Source organism: Rattus norvegicus, chromosome 9 (genome assembly GCF_036323735.1).
Source record: "Rattus norvegicus strain BN/NHsdMcwi chromosome 9, GRCr8, whole genome shotgun sequence".
In the NCBI taxonomy this organism is placed as follows: Eukaryota; Metazoa; Chordata; class Mammalia; order Rodentia; family Muridae; genus Rattus; species Rattus norvegicus.
In genome coordinates, this window is record NC_086027.1 from 74,087,957 (window position 1) to 74,109,885 (window position 21,929).

Sequence of the window (21,929 nt, forward strand, 5' to 3'; positions counted from 1 at the left end):
GATTGCATCCGTAATCCACATCTGAAGGGAGCTAATCTGTCTCACAGATCACACGTGTATAAAACAAATCACAGGCAGGATTGGTTTGTTTTCCGTGTTAGCTTCTTTTCTATTGCTTGCCCTGACCCACAGGGTAGTCAGTGGAGGTTGGGGACCACCTAGGAGAGAGTGGGGGGCAAGAGATGCAAAGAAGGGCGCCAAGACAGGAGTCTGATCAAGGTGACAAATTTTATTTTTTCCCAAGGCTGAATTTATACTATAGCAGGGGTAACAGAGGGAGGGGGGACGCGGGAAATATTTACACAAAGCCAAGGACACTGTGCTCTTGTGGTCAGATAATCGGCTGATGTCAACAGGATGTTGGTTTCTCAGAAAGGTCACAAGTTTGTCATATCATTAGGCAACCTGACCGTCAGATTTGTATTAGCCTTCTGCAGCTGGCTCTCTCCATTGTCCTGACCTCTTAATGAACCCAGTCATCATATTTTTATTTTAGCATTTTTCATTTCATCTTACTTAGCTCTAATATTAACATTAATAATGGAGGGTTTTAAGGACTATAGCTGCCAACAATTGCTATGATGTGATGAAGTGCCCAGGGAAACTTACAGAAGAAAGGCTTTATTTTGGCATAGGTTACAGGGAGTACATAATGAAGGGTATCTTACTTAGGATTTCCATTGCTATGATAAAACACCATATATATGTATAACAACAATTAATTAGAAATATTTTGAAAGAGAATGAGGAGGGGCATACGGGAGGGCTTGAAAGGTGGAAAGGGAAGGGAGAAATGATGCAATTATATAATAATCTCAAAACATGGAAATAAACCAAAATTAAACAAAACACATTACCTTGATCAAAAGCAGCTAGGGGAGGAAAGGGTTTTTTTCGGCTTACAACTCTCAGGCCACACTCTATCACTGAGGAAAGTCTGTGCAGGAATTCAAGCAAGTCTGGAGGCAGGAACAGAAGCAGAAGCCTTAGAGGAATGTTGCTTACAGGCTTGCTCCCTAAGGTTTTCTCAACTGGCTTTCTTACACACCTGTTACCACCTGTAGTGTGCTGGGCCCTTCCACATCGATTTGTAGTCAAGCAACTGCTCCAGAGGCTTGCCCACTGTCCACTGGAGTGGGGGAAATTTTCCAATTAAAGTTCTCGTTTCTCACATGACTCTAGCTTGTGTCAAGTTGACCAACCAACCAACCAACCAACCAAAAACCCTCCAAAAACCCTCTAAATGGGACAATGGTAATAGCCTGCCAACAGGCAGCAGATATGGTGACAGAGCTGGATGCTTAGAGCTCACATCTTGAAGGGCAAGAGTTTTTATTCTGAAAGTTGGCCTCTATTAACACTCTTCCTTCAGCAAAGCTTCATCTCTTAAATCTCCAGACTCCACCACTGACTGGGAATCACACATTCAGATGTCTGAGTGTGGGAACATCCTCATTCATATACTATACCTTCCAAGTTAAGCTATCTCTTCATGTTTGATATCTGCTTGGATGAGCCTCCCCTCATGAGAAGGAACATATCTTTTAAGTAGGTGAAGGAACAAGTAGCTGTGAACAGGGGAACTCTGGGTTCTAATTTGACTGTATCTTTTTTAGTTGTGTCTAGATAAATTATTCAGTTTCTTTGAAGCTTGGACCCCTTAGTTCTAATGTAGGGGAATGGTTTGGTGTTCAGATAAGCCAGGGGTATTGAACAAAATAACATTGGCTAGGTATTTTATTAATTCGAAATACCACAAACTATAATGAATGTTTCATTCATGTATTTTATATCTATATTTGTGTTGTCTTTTTTGAGACTATAAGCTGTTTGATGTAGGAACCATGCCATTCTCAGTCTTGCTTACTTGGCTAAGGATGGGTGTGAATGCATTGTGTACTCAGTGCGTGCTTACTGAAATTAGCTTGTTTAAAAACCAGGGCTACTTAAAGGGCTACCTTACCAGTAGGTTCTCTGCTTTGGTACTTAGAAGAGTTTAATTTATTTCAAATTTTCTGTTTTAATCCCTTACTTATCTGAAGACCATTTGGCAGTTCCTTTTTGATTAGAAATGATAAAAAAAAATGAAGATGTGTTTTATCATTTGCCTACACAGTTACTCTGCATAACCTTTTAAAATTTCAATTTTCTTGGTCTTGATTTAGGGCACAAGCTATAGCAATTGGACAAGCAATGGTCGATGGACGTTGGTTGGATTGTGTCAGTCATCATGACCAGCTTTTCAGGGACGAGTATGCATTGTATAGACCACTGCAGGTAAACTTGTAGTGAGACACTGCCGATGAGAATGGTAGTAGCTTACTTTGCAGTTGTGTTTTCATCAGGAGGATTAAGAGTAGTCCAGTCACCTAGAGACCTGTCTTTAATGCCGTGAGAGTCAGTGCTCGGACGCACTCCACTGCTGACTTTCCTGCTGTTAGGATCTGGCAGTTAGTTTGGTGTGGCTTTGCTAAACTTGGCTTTCTGGTACTTAGTTATTTGTCATTTAATTTTAATGCTGTTCAGTTTTTACTCTCCATACTTTTAGAACTAAGAGGGAGTGAAATATATATAATAAAATGATTGGAAAATTTAACATTAGTTATTGAGTTAGGTTTTGACTCTTGATATACAAATTGTACACTAGTGGTCAAAAGCTTAAATTTCTTTCTTTCTTTCTTTATGATAATGAAAATTATTTGTAGATAAATTTTTAAAATATAATTCTTTAATTTTTGGTTTGTGTAAAATAATACATATGAATGTATACACACACACACACACACACACACACACACACACACACACACACACCCCTTTATGACGAAACTCTAAAGACTTGTGGACTAAGATTTATGAACTGAAACTAGAGTTAGAAATGACAAATAACCTCCTAGTGCTGTGGTATAATTTGTTAAAATTGGGTTGTGTTTGGAGGGTTCTGGAGTTGCAGGGTTAGACTACATTTCATGCTGTCTTCACTTGAACTAAAGGATGATGTGAAGCCATGATCAATACGTATCAGAGAGATGTTCATTTGTTACTGAAAACTATAACTTTAAGAGTGGTTATCAATATGCTACTGCTCTGTACCTCTTGTTAATTGGTTGTTTCTCTGTGAGTTTATTGAGTTGTTAAATTATAGAATTCTAGGCCATGCTTTCTTTACCGTGCACTGCTGTTAGCACTGACAGTCAGTTGCTTGCTGTGCTTTGGTCCTTTCAGAGTACTGAATTTTCTGAGACACCTTCTCCAGACAGTGACTCGGTGAACTCTGTGGAAGGACACTCTGAGCCATCCTGGTTTAAAGACATAAAATTTGATGACAGTGACACAGAACAGATTGCTGAAGAAGGTGACGATAATTTGGCTAGTAAGTTTGATTTTCTAATGTTTTAGTTTTTATGGCTCATTGCTATGTTGGTAGGATAAAATGCTTGTCTTGTTTATGATTTAAGGTTCTCACTCGATGGAAACATCCGATAGTGATCTTTGTCTTAGATACAGTATTTTCTTAAGAAACCAGTCTGTTAGTCAGCTGACATTCATTTCTGGATGTTGCATTGGTCTTTAGTTTGCAGCAGCTTAAAAATAACTCCAGCTAATATCTCAGCAGGCAGCTTTCCTGTATTCTCACTGTGGTATCAGACTTTCTCTCTGCAGAACCTCCAATATATTGCCTCATTTAAAATTCATTTTAAATTTAATCTGCTTAAATTTATTAAGTCTACCCAGAAATACATGAAAATACTGTATCCATTTTGGTATTGCACATTGGGCTTGTATATTAAAAAATTTTTTTCCTTTCCTCCAATGCCCTGATAAAACCCATTTTTACTCCCCTCTCCCTGTATTTCTTTCCCTTTCCCAACACTAAAAGATTCTGCCAGTCCTAGCAAGCGCACCTCAGTCAGCAGTTTCCAGTCCACAGTGGACAGTGACTCAGCCGCTTCTATCAGCCTGAACGTGGAGCTGGACAACGTGAACTTCCATATCAAGAAGCCCTCCAAGTACCCACATGTGCCCCCTCACCCTGCTGACCAAAAAGGTAGGAGGTAGTCACCAACTGGACTCCAAACAGGCTGAAAAGCTGGGCCCTAGAATCTCATTACAGCCTGTCCTCTGGCTTCCTCTGTCCCATAAGGCTGAGGGATTTAGAGTGGGTTTTGCTCCACCCTTTCTTGTCTCGCCCAGTATTCCTCCCCACACCTTTTTTGGTTGATTCTTTTTATTTCTTATTTTGACCCTTTGCACTGCCATGCCCAGTTTAAAGTATAGTCTTTAAAAGGCACTCTTCTGATTGCTATTCCCTTAATGTGCAACTTCCAAGGTGGCAATTCTTTGCATTTATAACATGGACGTTCTGCTCTATTCTTTTGTCTTTTCTTCATGTAACATCACAAAGCCTCTTTGCCTGTGCTATTCTGCAACAACAGTTTCTTTAAGACAGTGTAGTTTTTTGAACTTAGATTGGGGGAAATTTTCTACTCATGTTCGTTACATTTATTTTAAGATTTCTTCTCTAGTAAGCGATGAATTCCATTGTAATTTTAGATGTCTTATTTGATGCTTTACTTTGTGAACTTAGACTCCAAAAACAAAAATACCATGTAAAAGGAAAGATGCAGCAAACCATTTCTAATATTTAACATAGCAGTATAGATGGATTGCTTCTTTTTAAAAATGGGCTGTGTATTATTAGATGCAATTAGAAGCTAATTTAAATTATAACCCAAAATACCATTTTTAAAATAAAATAAAATAAGTAGTTAATTATGACAGCTCATTATAATAACCAAAACACCTTTATTATAGAGTACTTAATTTTATACTTTTATTCAGAGTTTGAATCTTAAACTTTTAACTCTCTAAAACTGAATTGCTTCTGAAATGCTTGTCTAATTCTTTGCTACTCTTTACTTTAAACTTAAAAATAACATTTATTTTATAACTTGAAACATTTACATTCCTCAACAAATTACTCATAATTGTCAATGTAAGCTACTATCAAGATGTGATAAAATGTAATCATGATAATAAAAGTGCTGCTTATTTAAGAAATAAGGTATTGAGAGAGAGGAAGAGAATACATATTTGACTGCCACTGAGTATAAACTCCATGATGATGCGGATCCTTTTAGTATAGAAGTTTGAAACACGATGGGGAAGATCTGGATGAGTGTAAAGGACACTGAGGCAGATCTGACTCTGAGAATCCACTGCACTGCTGTTACATGAGGAGATTAAGCTTTTAATAGAGGTGTCATGACAGGACATGTCTCTGAGCATGCATGGTAGCAGGTCTGTTTTGTTGAATGCAGAGTGTCAAGTATACTTGTTTGCTGATGATTTTACCTCTTGCAATATTAAGCGTGTTTTGAAGAATTTGGAAACAGTAATGTTTTGTCTTAGAATTCTACTGCTGAGCTGACACGTTTACTGTAGGAAACCTAACTGAAAATGTGAGGTGAGGAGTAGAACTGAAGGCTTCAAGAGGGACATGTTTACAGCCAACCTCAGTGTAACTTCCTGGAAAATAAAAGAAGTTCCTGCAGTTAAAAAACCCACTATTCTTCTTGGAAACTCTGGTTTTAAATCTTTAAAAAAAATGGTAAAAGTTATGAGCAGCAACTGCCATGTGAAGGTAAATCTGAAAGAAGGACGCAGACTTGTTAAGAAAAATGACAGGATTATAAAAATCCACACGGTACTGAGGGTTGGAGTAAAGGGCAAGGATATCTCAGAACAGAGTACAGTTGTCATAGAAAGAGAAATTCACGTTATTAGAGAAATAGATGTAGTTCTCTGTCAAAATTAATCTTATCTGGAAAGATAGATGGATAAGGAGAAATGAAGTCCAAGAGACTAACGAAACCGAGGATGCATGGTTAGTCCAAGAAACTGCCTAGATGTAGAGAGGTTATACGCTAGCATATTAAGGGAAGTTGTATCTGTGATCAAGAAGTTAGAATCTACTGTCTTTAAAGAAGTCTGTAGGAATCCATATTACTTTATTGCTAGATGGCATGACATTTTTCTTTTATTATATGCATTGAAGCTTTGCCTGAATGTCTGTGGTGTGTGTGTGTGTGTGTGTGTATGTGAGAGAGCGTATCAGAACCTCTGGAACTGGAGTTACATAGACAGTTATGAGCTGCCACGTGGGTGTTGGGTTCTTTGGAAGCGCAGCCAATGGTCTTAACCCCAAGTCATCTCTCTAGCCCCTTATTTTTTGGTTTTTCAGCATAGGGTTTCTCTTTGTAGCCCTGACTTTCCTGGAATTCACTCTGTCAGCCAGGCTGGCCTTAAACTCATAGAAATATGCCTGCTTCTGCCTTCCAAATCAAATGATGGGATTAAAGGCTTGCACCACCACCCGACGATATATATATATGTACATATGTGTATGTGTGTTTAAAAATGGCTTCTTGGGGTTGGGGATTTAGCTCAGTGGTAGAGCGCTTGCCTAGCAAGTGCAAGGCCCTGGGTTTGTCCTCAGCTCCAAAAAAAAAAAAAAAAAAGGCTTCTTGATAGGGCCTTATATCCAAAATATACAATGTCTATGTAACTCCAGTTCCAGAGGTTCTGATACGCTCTCTCACATACACACACACACACACACACCACAGACATTCAGGCAAATCTTCAATGCATATAATAAAAGAAAAATGTCATGCCATCTAGCAATAAAGTAATATGGATTCCTACAGACTTCTTTAAAGACAGTAGATTCTAACTTCTTGATCACAGATACAACTTCCCTTAATATGCTAGCGTATAACCTCTCTACATCTAGGCAGTTTCTTGGACTAACCATGCATCCTCGGTTTCGTTAGTCTCTTGGACTTCATTTCTCCTTATCCATCTATCTTTCCAGATAGGAAGGTAACAAAACCATAAGAAGTTTAGAGAGTAAACTGTAGTATTTAGAAAAGGATTTGTCGTGACTGGGAGCCTGTGTTGCATAGCTAAAATAAGTCACTTTGAAATGAACCTAACCTCACCTTAATGTTGACAAGAAGTTGGTAGGTTAGAGGAGTATCACTTTTTTTATGTTAATAAAGCATTTGATTGTCATAGTTAACTTTGTCAGCTGAGACAACAATGAAGTATGTAAAAGAGGTAGTTGGAGATAGTGGTCCTATGTATTGGTTAAAAGTATAGGCTGTGCTGTGCTGGCCTGGGAGATGGCTCAGCAGGTAAAGGTGCTTGTCACCAGACTTAGCAACCTGAGTTCCATCCCTGCCACCCACATGGTGGAATATAAGAACCAACTCATAGAAGTTGCCTTCTGACTTACAGCATTGGCATGCCCCTGCCTCCCAAATAAGTAAGTAGGTAGGTAAGTAAGTAGTAAGTAAATGTGAAAAAAAATAAGATTGCTCAGGCTATGGAGTCTGAATTAGCTTTATAGCAATTGGTTGCTTACTTTTAATGGTAGTTTAAAATGATCATTATCAATTTGATGCCAGGAAGAGAATATCTTTTTTTTTTTATTTCACTTGTCATTTTATTCACTTCCATAGAAGCAATATATACAAATAAAAATTTTATCTTCACTACATGGATAAAGAATGATATTTTAAAGAACTACAAGTGTCAAAAGGCATGCACCTGCAAAGGAACAAACACAAGGCTCACATCTTGATTCATTGAAAGCCAAAGTCTAAATTAGGACGAGAATATCTTTTTTTTTTTGTTTTTGTTTTTGTTTATTTCTATATATTTTTTTTTTTATTAACTTGAGTATTTCTTATATACATTTCAAGTGTTATTCCCTTTCCCGGTATCCGGGCAAACATTCCCCTCCCCCCTCCCCTTCCTTATGGGTGTTCCCCTCCCAACCCTCCCCCCATTGCCGCCCTCCCCCCACCAGTCTAGTTCACTGGGGGTTCAGTCTTAGCAGGACCCAGGGCTTCCCCTTCCACTGGTGCTCTTACTAGGATATGCATTGCTACCTATGAGGTCAGAGTCCAGGGTCAGTCCATGTATAGTCTTTGGGTAGGGGCTTAGTCCCTGGAAGCTCTGGTTGCTTGGCATTGTTGTACATATGGAGTCTCGAGCCCCTTCAAGCTCTTCCAGTTCTTTCTCTGATTCCTTCAACGGGGGTCCTATTCTCAGTTCAGTGGTTTGCTGCTGGCATTTGCCTCTGTATTTGCTGTATTCTGGCTGTGTCTCTTAGGAGCGATCTACATCCGGCTCCTGTCGGTCTGCACTTCTTTGCTTCATCCATCTTGTCTAATTGGGTGGCTATATATGTATGGGCCACATGTGGGGCAGACTCTGAATGGGTGTTCCTTCAGTCTCTGTTTTAATCTTTGCCTCTCTCTTCCCTGCCAAGGGTATTCTTGTTCCCCTTTTAAAGAAGGAGTGAAGCATTCACATTTTGATCATCCGTCTTGAGTTTCATTTGCTCTAGGCATCTAGGGTAATTCAAGCATTTGGGCTAATAGCCACTTATCAATGAGTGCATACCATGTATGTCTTTCTGTGATTGGGTTAGCTCACTCAGGATGATATTTTCCAGTTCCAACCATTTGCCTACGAATTTCATAAACTCGTTGTTTTTGATAGCTGAGTAATATTCCATTGTGTAGATGTACCACATTTTCTGTATCCATTCCTCTGTTGAAGGGCATCTGGGTTCTTTCCAGCTTCTGGCTATTATAAATAAGGCTGCAATGAACATAGTGGAGCACGTGTCTTTTTTATATGTTGGGGCATCTTTTGGGTATATGCCCAAGAGAGGTATAGCTGGATCCTCAGGCAGTTCAATGTCCAATTTTCTGAGGAACCTCCACACTGATTTCCAGAATGGTTGTACCAGTCTGCAATCCCACCAACAATGGAGGAGTGTTCCTCTTTCTCCACATCCTCGCCAGCATCTGTTGTCCCCTGAGTTTTTGATCTTAGCCATTCTCACTGGTGTGAGGTGAAATCTCAGGGTTGTTTTGATTTGCATTTCCCTTATGACTAAAGATGTTGAACATTTCTTTAGGTGTTTCTCAGCCATTCGGCATTCCTCAGCTGTGAATTCTTTGTTTAGCTCTGAACCCCATTTTTTAATAGGGTTATTTGTTTCCCTGTGGTCTAACTTCTTGAGTTCTTTGTATATTTTGGATATAAGGCCTCTATCTGTTGTAGGATTGGTAAAGATCTTTTCCCAATCTGTTGGTTGCCGTTTTGTCCTAACCACCGTGTCCTTTGCCTTACAGAAGCTTTGTAGTTTTATGAGATCCCATTTGTCGATTCTTGATCTTAGAGCGTAAGCCATTGGTGTTTTGTTCAGGAAATTTTCTCCACTGCCCATGTGTTCAAGATTCACCCCCACTTTTTCTTCTATTAGTTTGAGTGTGTCTGGTTTGATGTGGAGGTCCTTGATCCACTTGGACTTAAGCTTTGTAAAGGGTGATAAGCATGGATCGATCTGCATTCTTCTACATGTTGACCTCCAGTTGAACCAGCACCATTTGCTGAAAATGCTATCTTTTTTCCATTTGATGGTTTTGGCTCCTTTGTCAAAAATCAAGTGACCAGAGGTGTGTGGGTTCATTTCTGGGTCTTCAATTCTATTCCATTGGTCTATCTGTCTGTCAGGACGAGAATATCTTAAGTTATCGTATAGGGCTTTGCTGTAGTCAAGATGGTTCACTACTTACTAGAGCAGATTAATAGTATAGGATAATGCGTTTCTTTGTGGTTCTTCACACATTCATAGAATATATTTGCATTAGTTATATGAAACAAAGTGATGCAGTGGCGTATGCTTGTAAAAGAATGAGTCAGTAAAACCAGGTAACATCTGGCACCTCAGTAACCAACCTTTGTGTGTGTGTGTGTGTGTGTGTGTGTGTGTGTGTGTGTGTGTGGTGTGTGTGACAAAAACCTTCAAGATTTACTTTCTTGTAATTTTAAAAATCTACTACACATTATTAATTGAAGTCATCATGCTGTAAAGTACATCTTGGTTCCTCTACCCAACCGAAACTTCCTACCCTGGAGCAACACTTCCCTATTCTCTCTACTGCTGCTGGCCTCTGACACCCAGTATTCTGCACACTGAGCTTTTGGTTTTTGAATGGAAGTATGCAAAGCATAGTATGTCTGTAACTGTAGGAGTCACAGTGCTGTTATGAATGTTGAGAGAGTCGTGTAGCTTGCTGGGGTGATTGTGTAAAGTACTAAAATGATTAATGTCAGTTTGAGACCAGCTAGAGGAGGATGTTCTTAGGTTTTGTGTGTTCATAGAGCTTGGTATGGCTATAGTCAGTTTGTTCAGCCCTTTGTGTGTGGGTTGTGGGGCACATGCTTGTAAGAGGTTCTCTGTCTGTCTCTGTCTCTCTGTCTTTGTCTCTGTCTCTGTCTCTCTGTCTCTCTCTCTGTCTCTCTCTGTCTCTCTCTCTCTCTCTCTCTCTCTGTGTGTGTGTGTGTGTGTGTGTATTTGTGTGTACATGGATTATGCATGTATGGAGGAGACCAAAGGTCAGCCCTGGGTATTTTCCTCATTAGTGCTCTTCACCTTATGTCTCAAGACAGGGTGGACCTGGAGCTCACTGACTTGGTTAGACTGGCTGGTCAGCAAGCCCCAGAGATCCTCCTGTTTCTACTTCCTTAGTGCTGGGATTACAGGCTCGTGTTGCTAAATTCACCCTTTATGTATGAGTACTTGGATCTGTTCTCATGTCTGTGTGGCAAGCACTTTGTGGACACTTTAAATATTTCATAAACATTTTTTCTTTACTTTTGAAAATGTATATTAGTGTTTTACCTGCATATTTATTTATACCTCGTGTATGCCTGGTGCCTGTGGATGCTAGAAGAGGGCAGTGAATCCCCAGGAACTAGAATTATAGAATGGTTGTAAGCCACCATTTGGCATGAACCCAGGTATTAAAATTTATTTTATGTTGCAAGCAAGATTCTGCAATGTGTAGAACATTAGTGGCAAGACTGAGACACAGGGAAAGCCCTGGCTCTGTCAGTCCTTTGAGTAGATTTCCCATGCACAGAAAATGTGACTAAGGAGCAGGTTAGATATCCCATGAAGAGAAACACGGGTTCAGACCTAGAATATGGGGCAGTGCATCAGACACTTGCCTGGTTCTTTGAAAACTCCTTACCATGAAAAGAGACTAGGAGATCTGTTTTAAGTAGAAAGAGAATGAGGAGGCATGGCAGGCAAATTCCATGTGTGACTTGGTGGGATCCAATTTTCTGGAACATGTTTTTGAAAGATACTATACAAATAGGTAAATGTGAATATGGATCAGTTCTGTGATTGTTTTGGTATTGTCTGCTTTCACAATTATGTAAATAATAGTGTCTATAGAGGTGTGTCCTTGTTTTAAAGTAATGCATACTGATGTGCTACTGGCAAAGTTTTGTGTTTAACTTGAAATAATTTACATTAAAAATTTATTTACGTGTATGTGTGTATGTTTGTGAGTGTAGGTGTCAGGCGCTGTGGAACTGGAATTACAGTCAGTTTTGAGCCAACATGTGAGTGCTGGGACTCAAATTCAGGGCCTCTGGAAGGACAGCAGGTGCTGTTAAGCTCGGACCTGCTTCTCTAGCCCTAGGGTAACTTCAAAGGCATGTGCAGATATATAGAGAAGTAAGATATGACAGTTTCAACACTTCCTCTATCTAAGTGGACTGCATACAGAACTTTTTGTGGATTTAAAATTTTCCATAATGAGAGGAGAAAACTATAACTTTTGTAATTTGATATTTAAGTTTTAGTATGAGAATCAGGGCTTTTAAATAACAATGCATTAGTTGAGTTTACAGAATTAGGCATTGCTTTTTTCTGCCAGAAATATAGAAACAAATTGTATCTATCTTACATACATACCTGGTTGTATTGTATGGTGTAGTTTAGTTTTCTAAATAAAATATTTTCTCTGCTTCCTGGCTGGAAGGGTGAATTTATTGGCTTGGAAAAAGTTCTGTGGAATAGTCACATAGAAGTAGTTAATGCACTGTGGTTTAATTTGCATAGGAGAAAGAACCGCTCTGAGCTATGTTTAGAGGAAAGTTCATTTGTAGAATTTCACTTGTAGGAAAGTATTTAGATTTTAAATGCTCTGAAAGCATTAGGAATGTATTTATCAGTTATCTTATTGCAAAGAAGCTAGGAGCTTAAAAAAAAAACCAAAAACTGATTTTAAAAGTTAACAGAAATTCCTTGAATATCTGTATCCTCTGCCATATGAATTTATTTTATTGCATGTATCTTGTACAGTTTTCTTATGAGACTTCTATAGAGTACCCTACTACAGATAGTCATTATTTGTTAAATATTGTAGTGCTACCTGAGGAAAGTGGTAAGTGGTGTTTATCATGCTAGTTACTAAAGAGCTTTGCCTGTTTTTTTATTTTTATTTTTATTTTTAAGGAGAAAGAGAGCTTATTCTGAAACCATTTTGAGTGGCCATGGCCCACGGACATTGATTTAGGTTTCTCTAATCCCCATGTTCAGCATGGAAGCAGTTTAATAAATTAGTTCTGTTTTGGCAACTTAAGGTCACTTGGGAAAATATCTGTTAAAATGTCTGACATTTGAATCGAGAAAAATTTTTTAATGGTTCTGTTGTCAATTTAAGTCTCCTGAAAATAGTTTAGTATGAAATTTATTGAACATATGTAAAAGTTTGCTGGACGGTGATGCGTTTTGTGGGAGTAACACACCCTGTGGGGTGTTCTGCTGCATAATTATGGTGACATATTGAAGTCATATGTCTTTCCTTCCTCTTCTCTGTTCTCTTCCTGGTTTGCAGAGTATTTGGTTTCTGACACTGGAGGACAGCAGCTCTCAATAAGTGATGCCTTCATCAAAGGTAATCTTAAAACAACGGTGCTGGAAGTGATGTGTCTGCTTCTTGATGGTGTGCTTGAGGTCTTAGCACATTGATTGACAGAAAGTGCTAGCTGTATTTGATTATTTTGGTATCACAGGAACATGATTTTAAACGTGTAGAATGACTTTGGAGTATGTTGTAATTCAAGAATATACTTCTTAGTTGGAGATGAGACCTTTAATGTCAAAGTGATTGTTTAAAATTTTTTTGAATCAACTTTGTGTTTTATTCTTTTGAAGGCATTATATAGTAGTAAACATTGATATATTGATATACAGATTGTCAAGGATTGCCTTGTTGTTAGAGAGTGCACAAGTGAGCTCATTGCTTGAACTTGCTGCTTGCTCTGTAGAGCTGGGAAGAGAAGTAGGCAAAAGAGAATAAAGCAGGAAATCCATGGTCAATTTCATTGGGACTAAGGAAGAGTAGATGAATACAAATCTTTCTTACCTTAACTTAAGCTGCTGAGGAGAAAAGGCAAAAGGAGGGAAGGGTCTTTCTCAGGTCTTAGCTCCTCAGGTTTTAGAAAAAGAGAGGAGGTGGGTCAAGTTGGAACAAGGGAGGCAACTGCTCTGGCTGGGCAGGCTATCTAAATTCACCTCCTATCATCCGCTTTGACTAGACATGTGTAGACTGACTGTTCATGTAATTGAGAAGTGCCAGTCTTGAGTCTCTTGTACTATTACACATGCTTAATAGAAGTTGATTTGCTTTAAAAGAGAAAGCACTAAATTTCCTATCTCTTTCTTTCCATATTCTCTCTCTTTCTCGTATTCTGTGATTATTTAATGAGCTCATGGTTTATAAAGCATTACTATTTAACTTTTTTCATCCATTTTATCCCTCTAAAAATTTCCATTTTTATTTTTAAGTCATTTATGTGTGTCTGTCAGTCTGTCTGCCTGCCTGCCTGCCTGCCTGCCTGCCTGCCTGTCTGCGTGCATGTCTGCTTGGGTTTATGTGCATGTGAGTACAGCAACCAAAGGTGTTGGATCCCCTGGAACTAGAGTTACAGATGGTTGTAAGCTGCCTGATCTGGGAGCTGGGAACTGAACTCCAGTCTTCTGGAAGAACAGCAAATGCTCTTAACTTATGAACCATTCCTTCCAGCCTCCAAAGCAACTTAGAGCAGGGTGGCTTCAAACTCTTAGAGATCTCCTGCAGCCTTTGTCTCCTGAGTTCAGAGACTGAAGGTGTGCACCATCACACCCAATCATTTCACCCATTTGGAAAACTTAAAGACTTCAAACTCATATGTAAATTCTTTATTATGTTTTATTTAGTATACTTTCTTTATACTTTATTTTGTTAACATTTTGTTTTAAAGCCTATATTGTAAAATATAGTGGAAGATTGTGTGGAGTGACTTTAGACTGTTTTTTATGGGGCTGTCCATGAGAGTTTCTCTCTTGAGAGTTCAGGGCCCACATGACTGTGTTACTATTACCATTCAGATTTCAACTGAATGTGGTTTTCATACATATTTACATTGTGATTCATAATAGTACCAACTTAGTTATGACGTAGGAATGAAAATAACATGAGGGACTGTATTAAGGGTTACAGCATTAGGAAGGTTGAGACTCATTGCTTTAAAACAAGCAAGATGCAAAAGTACCATTCTGTTTGTTTCAGAATTCATGTTGATGCTTTTGGTGGGAGCCTTTGTTACTTAGGTTAAGTTACTTTTCACAGTTGTTCTCAGATGTTTCCAGATGTGAGCTGTTTCTTGGTTCCTCTACCATGCTAGATCTTGCACATGCTAGAGAAGGGCTGTAGCTCAAGGCCTGCTGTATTTTAACATGTTGCTGTATGTATATATGTATGATTGCATGTTTGATTATCTATTTTAATTGTGTGTTGATTACAGGTCTTTGCTGTTTTATAGCAATAATTTATATTCTCACCTTCTGAGATTTTTATTTTTTTAAGTATATAAGTTGATGGTATAAAGTATGACAATGAAGTACTAACTTATTTTATGTTTAGAGTCCTTATTTAATCGACGGGTAGAAGAAAAATCCAAAGAGCTGCCTTTTACCCCTTTGGGCTGGCATCATAACAACCTGGAACTCTTGCGGGAGGAGAATGAGGAGAAGCAAGCCATGGAAAGGCTGCTGTAAGGCTCTAGATTTTTATTTTTCTCGTAATAGTTTTTGTAATTTTCACCGACCCTTGCCTATCTGCACAATTCTCTTCCTTATAAAGTGAAAAATACTAATTTAAAGTGTAGTCTGAGTTCTGATGAAATATCTTATAAAGCAGAGTCCCAAACTGATTGTCTCCATTTTAATTTATGTGTTAAACTTTTATTTTAGCACTTTGATGTTTGTTTGTTAGTTTAAAGCTACTCACAGATTTCATTTATGTGCAGAATCATTATGGTAAATAAAGATACGTTAAAAGAATAAAATTGACATGGAATATCTTATCTGTGAGCCGTAATTGGAATGTTTACTTCTTCAGGAGTGCTTCTTGTGTACTAACTGTACAAACTTGTTTCTGTAACCTTTCTTAGTTCAGCTAATCATAACCACATGATGGCCTTACTCCAGCAGCTGCTTCAAAATGAGTCATTGTCATCATCTTGGAGGGACATCATTGTGTCACTAGTTTGTCAGGTTGTTCAGACAGTCCGACCTGACGTCAAGCACCAGGATGATGACATGGATATCCGTCAGTTTGTCCATATCAAGAAGGTGAGCTCTCCTACTGTTTGCTGCTGCCAGGAACTGATGGGGCAGGTATCAGGTGATCTGAAAGGAGCCGTTACCGTCTGCCTTGTCAATAGCACAAATAGAGCTCTTGGTGCTCATTATAGGAAGTGAGAGGTGCATGGAACGAGTGAGTGAGTTGGGTGTGGTGAGAACCAAAATAAACAGTTTCTTCCCTTTTTAATGCTGCTACTTAGCATGCCATTTATGAGAGAGTCTGTTCTCATAGATCACTAGCACTGTCATGAGGAAAAGCAGAAAGTGAGCCTTATTTAGGTAATATTAACTTGGGAATGTATGTTTTACCTGTAATATTGAATGTTGAATGTAAAAATAGTGCTGTAGACACCAGCTTATTTAGTCAGAGTGCTTAGAGTAGCATATATGACTTAGAGAGTAGAAGGCAGGAAAACAATCATGATAAGAGAGATAATAAGAGATGAAATGAACTATATTCTGGAACTTTCTACCATTATTTTGCTGGTCAAAGATGCTTAGACATAATGATAACCATCTGATGAAGTCCAAGGTACATCACTGGTTTTTATTGTTTTCTCGTTTATTAGATCCCAGGTGGAAAGAAATTTGATTCCGTGGTTGTCAATGGCTTTGTTTGTACCAAAAACATTGCACATAAAAAGGTAATAAGTTTCAATTCTTCAGTAAAATTCAGTAGACCGTGACTATGTGCTAAACTCACAAATTGGGGTTTCTTAATTACAAAAGAAAAGGAGACGTTGAAGGGTACCTACCCATAAGGTTCATAGAGGTGCAAGTCCAGAGGTTCTAGGAAAATCTCCCAGAGCTGATGATGGGTCGGAATTTGAATGGTGGGAATTCATAAGACAGAAAAAAGCAGGGGACAGTTAGGTTGCCAGCCCAATAGAAGGCAAGGATACTGGTCTGAAATGTAGTTCTGTTTTTACTATTTTCTAGGTATAGGTTAGTACAATTGTGTCTGAGTTGTTGCAGGTTATTGATTCCAGGGTCTCAAGGGGATGCTGAGATGCTCAAGCTCTGTATGTAAGATGGTTTAGTGTTTACCTATGCTCTACTGAGTACTTCCGTGTAGACGTCTAAGTTATCTCTGAGGACTTACACTGGCTAGTACAATGTAAATGTGTAGTAGTTGTTTTGCTATATTGTTTAGGTGCTAATGGATTTAAGTGATAGAAAAAATACTTTGTGCATGAGTAGGACACACAGTTAGACTCTTTCCCCATTTTGTAAATATTTTTCTCTCTGTAGTAGGTCAAATCCAGGATGTGGAAATTATGGGTATGGTGGGCTGACTATAAGACATTTAACCTTTAGAAATGTTATTTCTTAGACATGGTCCAAAACCATGTGTTTATATATACAATCTTGTAAATCAGGATATTACACTTTTAAGGTACAGTGTTGAGCCAAAATAAGAGATTTTTACTGAATTAAGACTAAGAATTTTAGCCAGATGGTGGTAGCTCACACTTTTAATCCCAGCTCTTAGGAGGTAGGGGCAGGTGGATTCTCTGAGTTTGGCGCTGTCCTGGTCTATAGAGGGAGGTCCTCCTTATCTCAAAAAATAAAACAAAATAAAACAAAAGAAGGACTAAACATGTTATGGTTTTTCAGGAGTTGTGAAAACCATGTGTAGGAGAGGGAGAAACACACCCATGAATTATTGGTTTGCCTCACTGATCATCTTTAGACATAGTCTTTGATTTTAGAGCCCCAGATGTATTGCTTCACTTACTTGCTGTCCTCAGAACTGTTTGCCAGTTTGGGCTGTGTGAATTTGGTCAGACTGAACCTTAATGGCAGGACACAAGCTGTTCTGCCTGTGGCTTTAGTTGCATGGTTGGAATGTTGGCACGAATTCCTGCTTTTGACAATAATTTTATGTTTTCTCTTTTAACTTCACATTATCCATTGGGCTTGCTAACTTAGGATTGCTGGAGAATGTGTTCTGTTTGAATAATGTTCAAGTCCCATTAACTTTTTTCCTTTTGAAGTTTAGAAGGACTCCAAAGTTGTTGATCTAGAGTGTGTGAATACTCTGGCTGTAATACCCACTGCTGCCTAGAGCATATTATTTGTTCTTACAGTATGAGAAACTATAAAAAAAATATAATGACTAGTATAGAGAAATAGGTAAGAAAAAGTTGTTTTTCTCAAGAACTTGTTTTGAAAAAAGAGAATTACCCAAAGGTAATAAATTAGAGTTTGATGGTACTAACAGGAATTATGAACAATATGAATTAAAATTATGATTAAAAGTCTATAAAGTGCAAACCTTTAACAAAACCTTGTTCTTTTAGATGAATTCCTGTATTAAAAACCCCAAAATCCTTCTGTTGAAGTGTTCTATTGAGTATCTCTATAGAGAAGAAACTAAGTTTACTTGCATTGACCCCATTGTGCTTCAGGTAAGGATTTCTGGAGGAAATCATTTGATGGATGCTTACCTTATGTGTTGCTTGGCAACTCTTAATTTCAAAAACCTTGTTACGCTTCAAAAATTAAGTTATGTGAGCCATGTTTATGTTGCACTTTAGGGAGTAGCTTACCCAAATCTCTTTCACTCATTTTTAAGGTTTCAGAGTGTTGAAGGGAACATTTGACTGGGAATGTATGGACGAGAAAGTGAAAATTCAACTTTGAGTTTAGTTCTCTTCTGTACTTTGGCCATTGCTTTACTGGGAGAGTTTTTCTAACTTCTAAGGTTAATGGAACCTCCCATTTTGTAATACTCTCACTAATGTCTGTTTCTAGAATAGAAATAGTTTGTATGTAGTTGGCAGTAGAGGAATAACTTAAGATGGGGGTTATATGGGTTTTTTTGTGTGTTTTTCACAAGCAAAGGGTACCAGAATAGCAGCTGTAAGTTATAACTTCAGCCTTTTTGCTGCAGGCACAAGTTCTCTTAGCTTTGCTCTTAAAGAGATGCTTACAAAGCTCTCTCCACAGAAAGATGTACTCCTAGCCAGGGCTGGCTTCTGGGAACTATACTGCCAGAGCACCATCTCTACTCTTGCAGTTCGTTTTAGACATTAAAATTTAAAAAAAAAAAATTGAAATAGAATTAAATGCATCACTTTCCTTTTTCCCTTTCCTCCCTCCAGCCCTTCTCAGCTACCCACTCTTGAACCCCTCCTGTGCCACACCCACTGTCCTATTGATAGCCTCTTTTTTGATTATTTTTGTTACATATGTGTGTACAAATATATATGTATACACAATTATATAGTATATATGATGTCTATGAATACATATGAATATAGGTATGTATATGTATGCACAATTTTTTACACACACACACACACACACACACACACACACACACACACACAGAACCTGCTAAGTGTTTTTGTTATTGGTATATATATATGATTTCAAGGCTACTACTCTGCATTGGACAACCAGTAGTTGTCCTGTGAACCTCGTGAAAATCCCCACTGTATGTTAACATGCCATTGATATTGTTCCAAGTCTACATGTAAAGTTATTTTATTTCATCCTCCCAGGGTAATCCATGTATCCCCACTAGACCCCTCCTCTTTCCCTAACTCCTCTGGGTCTAACCAGATTATAGCTTGGTTATCATTTTATGGCTAATATACATTTATAAATGAATATATACCATATTTATCTTTCTGGATCTGGGTTACCTCACTCAGGATGATCTTTTCCTAGTTCTATCTTTTTGTCTGCAAATTTCATGGTGTTACTTTTTAAACTACTATAGTAATACTCCATTGTATAAATGTACCAGATTTTCTTTATCCACTCTTCAGTTGAGGAACGTCTAGGTTGTTTCTGGCTATTATGAATAAAGCGTCTATGAGCAAGTGTCTTTATGACAGGATAGAGCATCCTGTGGGTAGATGCCCAAGAGTACTATAGCTGGGTCTTGAGGTAAATTGATTCCCAGTTTTCTGAGGAACTGCCAGATTGATCTCCATAGTAGATGTAAAAGTTCGCATTCCCACCAGAAGTGGATAGGGCTTCCTCTTGTTCCACATCCTCACCAGCATGTGCTGTTGGGCATTTCATCTAAGATCCCTCCCTTTTGAGTCCTGAGAGTCTCTCACCTCCCAGCTTCTGTAAGGCAAAGGACATAGTCAATAAGACAAATTGGCATCCTACAGATTGGGAAAAAAATCTTCACTAACCCCACATCTGATAGAGGGCTAATATCCAAAATATATAAAGAACTCAAGAAGATAACCTCCAAAAAACCAAACAGCCCAATCAAAAAATGGGGTGTAGAACTAAACAGAGAATTCACAGTAGAGGAATCTCCAGTGGCCAAGAAGCACTCAAAGACATGCTCAAAGTCCTTAGTCATCAGGGAAATGCAAGTCAAAACGACCCTGAGTTTCCATTCCACCTCACACCAGTCAGAATGGCTAAGATCTGAAACTCAGGGGACAGCACATGTTGGCAAGGACGTGGAGAAAGAGGAACACTCTTCCATTGCTAGTGGGCGTGCAAACTGGTACAACCACTCTGAAAATCAATCTGGAGGTTCCTCAGAAAATTAGAAATAGAGCTACCTGAATACCCAGCTGTACCACTCTTGGGCATATACCCAAAAAGCCAGAAGCTGGAAACAACCCAGATGTTCCACAACAGAAGAATGGATACAGAAAATGTGGTTCATTTATACAATGGACTACTATTCACCTATTAAGAACGAGGACATCATGAATTTTGCAGGTAAATGGATGGAACTAGAAAATATTCCGAGTAAGGTAACTCAGACCCAAAAGAACATGCATAGTATGTAATCACTAATAAGTAGGTATTAGCCAAAAAAGTGCAGAACACCTAGGATATAATCCACAGAACTCAAGAAAGTTAACAAGCAGAATGGCCCCAGTGAGGATGTTTCAATCCCACTTGGGAGGGAGAAGAAATCACAGGAGGAAGAGGGAGGGAGGTACTTGGGTAGGAGAGTGAATGGGGAGGGAAAAAGGAGAACATGATCAAGTATGGGGGAAGGGACAAAGAGACAGGAGAGATGCCCTGAGGGCCAGCAGAATGAATGGAAATATGCAATTTTGGGGGGTGGGAGATGGGAGGACCCTCCAGAAAGTTCCCTGACTCTTTCTCAGTCTGTCATTTGTATAAAGGAAGGTTTCTGATTTCTCTCTCTCTCTCTCTCTCTTCTCTCTCTCTCTCTCTCTCTCTCTCTCTGTGTGTGTGTGTGTGTGTGTGTGTGTATATGTATGTATGTATGTATAATCTTGTATCCATTTACTTTGCTGAAATTATTAGCTGTAGGAGTTTCTCATTGGAATTTTTAGGGTCACTTATGTATACTGTTATATTGTCTGCATAAGGATACTTTGACTTTTTTGTTTCCATCCTGTATCTCCCTGACCTCTTACAGTTGTCTTAGTGCTCTAGCTAAGACTTCAAAACTATGTTGCGTAGATGTGGAAAGAATGCACAACCTTGTGTTATTTATTCTTATTTAATGAAATTGCTTCATGTTTCTCTTTATTGAATTTGATGTTTGCTATATAGGATTGTTAGAGATTGTCTTTATTATGTTTAGGTATGTTCCTTGTGTCCCTAATCTCTTCAGGACTTTTATCATGAAGGGGTGTTGGATTTGGTCAAAGGCCTTTTCTGTATTTAATGAGATAATCATGTAGTGTTTTTCTTTCAGTTTGTTTATATCGTGGACTACATTTACTGATTTTTGTGTATTGGACCTTCCCTGCTTCTCTGGGATGAAATCTATGTGATCATGGTGGATGATGTTTGTGATAGGTTCTTAGATTTGGTTTGCAAGTATTTTAATGAGTATTTTTGCATCTATGTTAGTGAGGGAAATTGGGTCTTTTATTTGCTTTCTTTGTTGGGTCTTTGTGTGGTTTGGGTATCAGGGTAAGTATGGCCTCATAAAATGAATTGGGCAATAGGACCCCCGTTGAAGGAATCAGAGAAAGAACTGGAAGAGCTTGAAGGGGCTCGAGACTCCATATGTACAACAATGCCAAGCAACCAGAGCTTCCAGGGACTAAGCCACTACCTAAAGAATATACATGGACTGACCCTGGACTCTGACCCCATAGGTAGCAATGAATATCCTAGTAAGAGCACCAGTGGAAGGGGAAGCCCTGGGTCCTGCTAAGACTGAACCCCCAGTGAACTAGACTGGTGGGGGGAGGGCGGCAATGGGGGGAGGGTTGGGAGGGGAACACCCATAAGGAAGGGGAGCGGGGAGGGGGATGTTTGCCCGGATACCGGGAAAGGGAATAACACTTGAAATGTATATAAGAAATACTCAAGTTAATAATAAAAAAAAAAGGTAAATAAAAATTAGAGTATTTAAACAAAAAAAATGAATTGGGCAGTGTTC

General features: G+C 38.7%; 1 protein-coding gene across 17 annotated transcripts in view; it reads left to right on the forward strand.

Annotated features, from left to right (window-relative positions):
- Positions 1 to 21,929, forward strand: part of Pikfyve (phosphoinositide kinase, FYVE-type zinc finger containing) — a 94,123-nt gene that overhangs the window by 30,469 nt on the left and 41,725 nt on the right. For 12 of the 17 annotated variants that reach the window (XM_006245076.5, XM_063267219.1, XM_063267220.1 and 9 more), the window contains 8 exons: positions 2,166 to 2,277; positions 3,226 to 3,373; positions 3,881 to 4,048; positions 12,780 to 12,839; positions 14,850 to 14,979; positions 15,379 to 15,559; positions 16,141 to 16,215; positions 17,875 to 17,982. In XM_006245076.5, coding sequence (XP_006245138.1) covers positions 2,166 to 2,277; positions 3,226 to 3,373; positions 3,881 to 4,048; positions 12,780 to 12,839; positions 14,850 to 14,979; positions 15,379 to 15,559; positions 16,141 to 16,215; positions 17,875 to 17,982 — 982 coding nt within the window. Of the gene's footprint in view, positions 1 to 2,165; positions 2,278 to 3,225; positions 3,374 to 3,880; positions 4,060 to 12,779; positions 12,840 to 14,849; positions 14,980 to 15,378; positions 15,560 to 16,140; positions 16,216 to 17,874; positions 17,983 to 21,929 lie in introns of those variants that run through there. The other 5 variants (XM_063267222.1, XM_006245079.3, XM_063267221.1 and 2 more) reach the window with 2 other exon arrangements.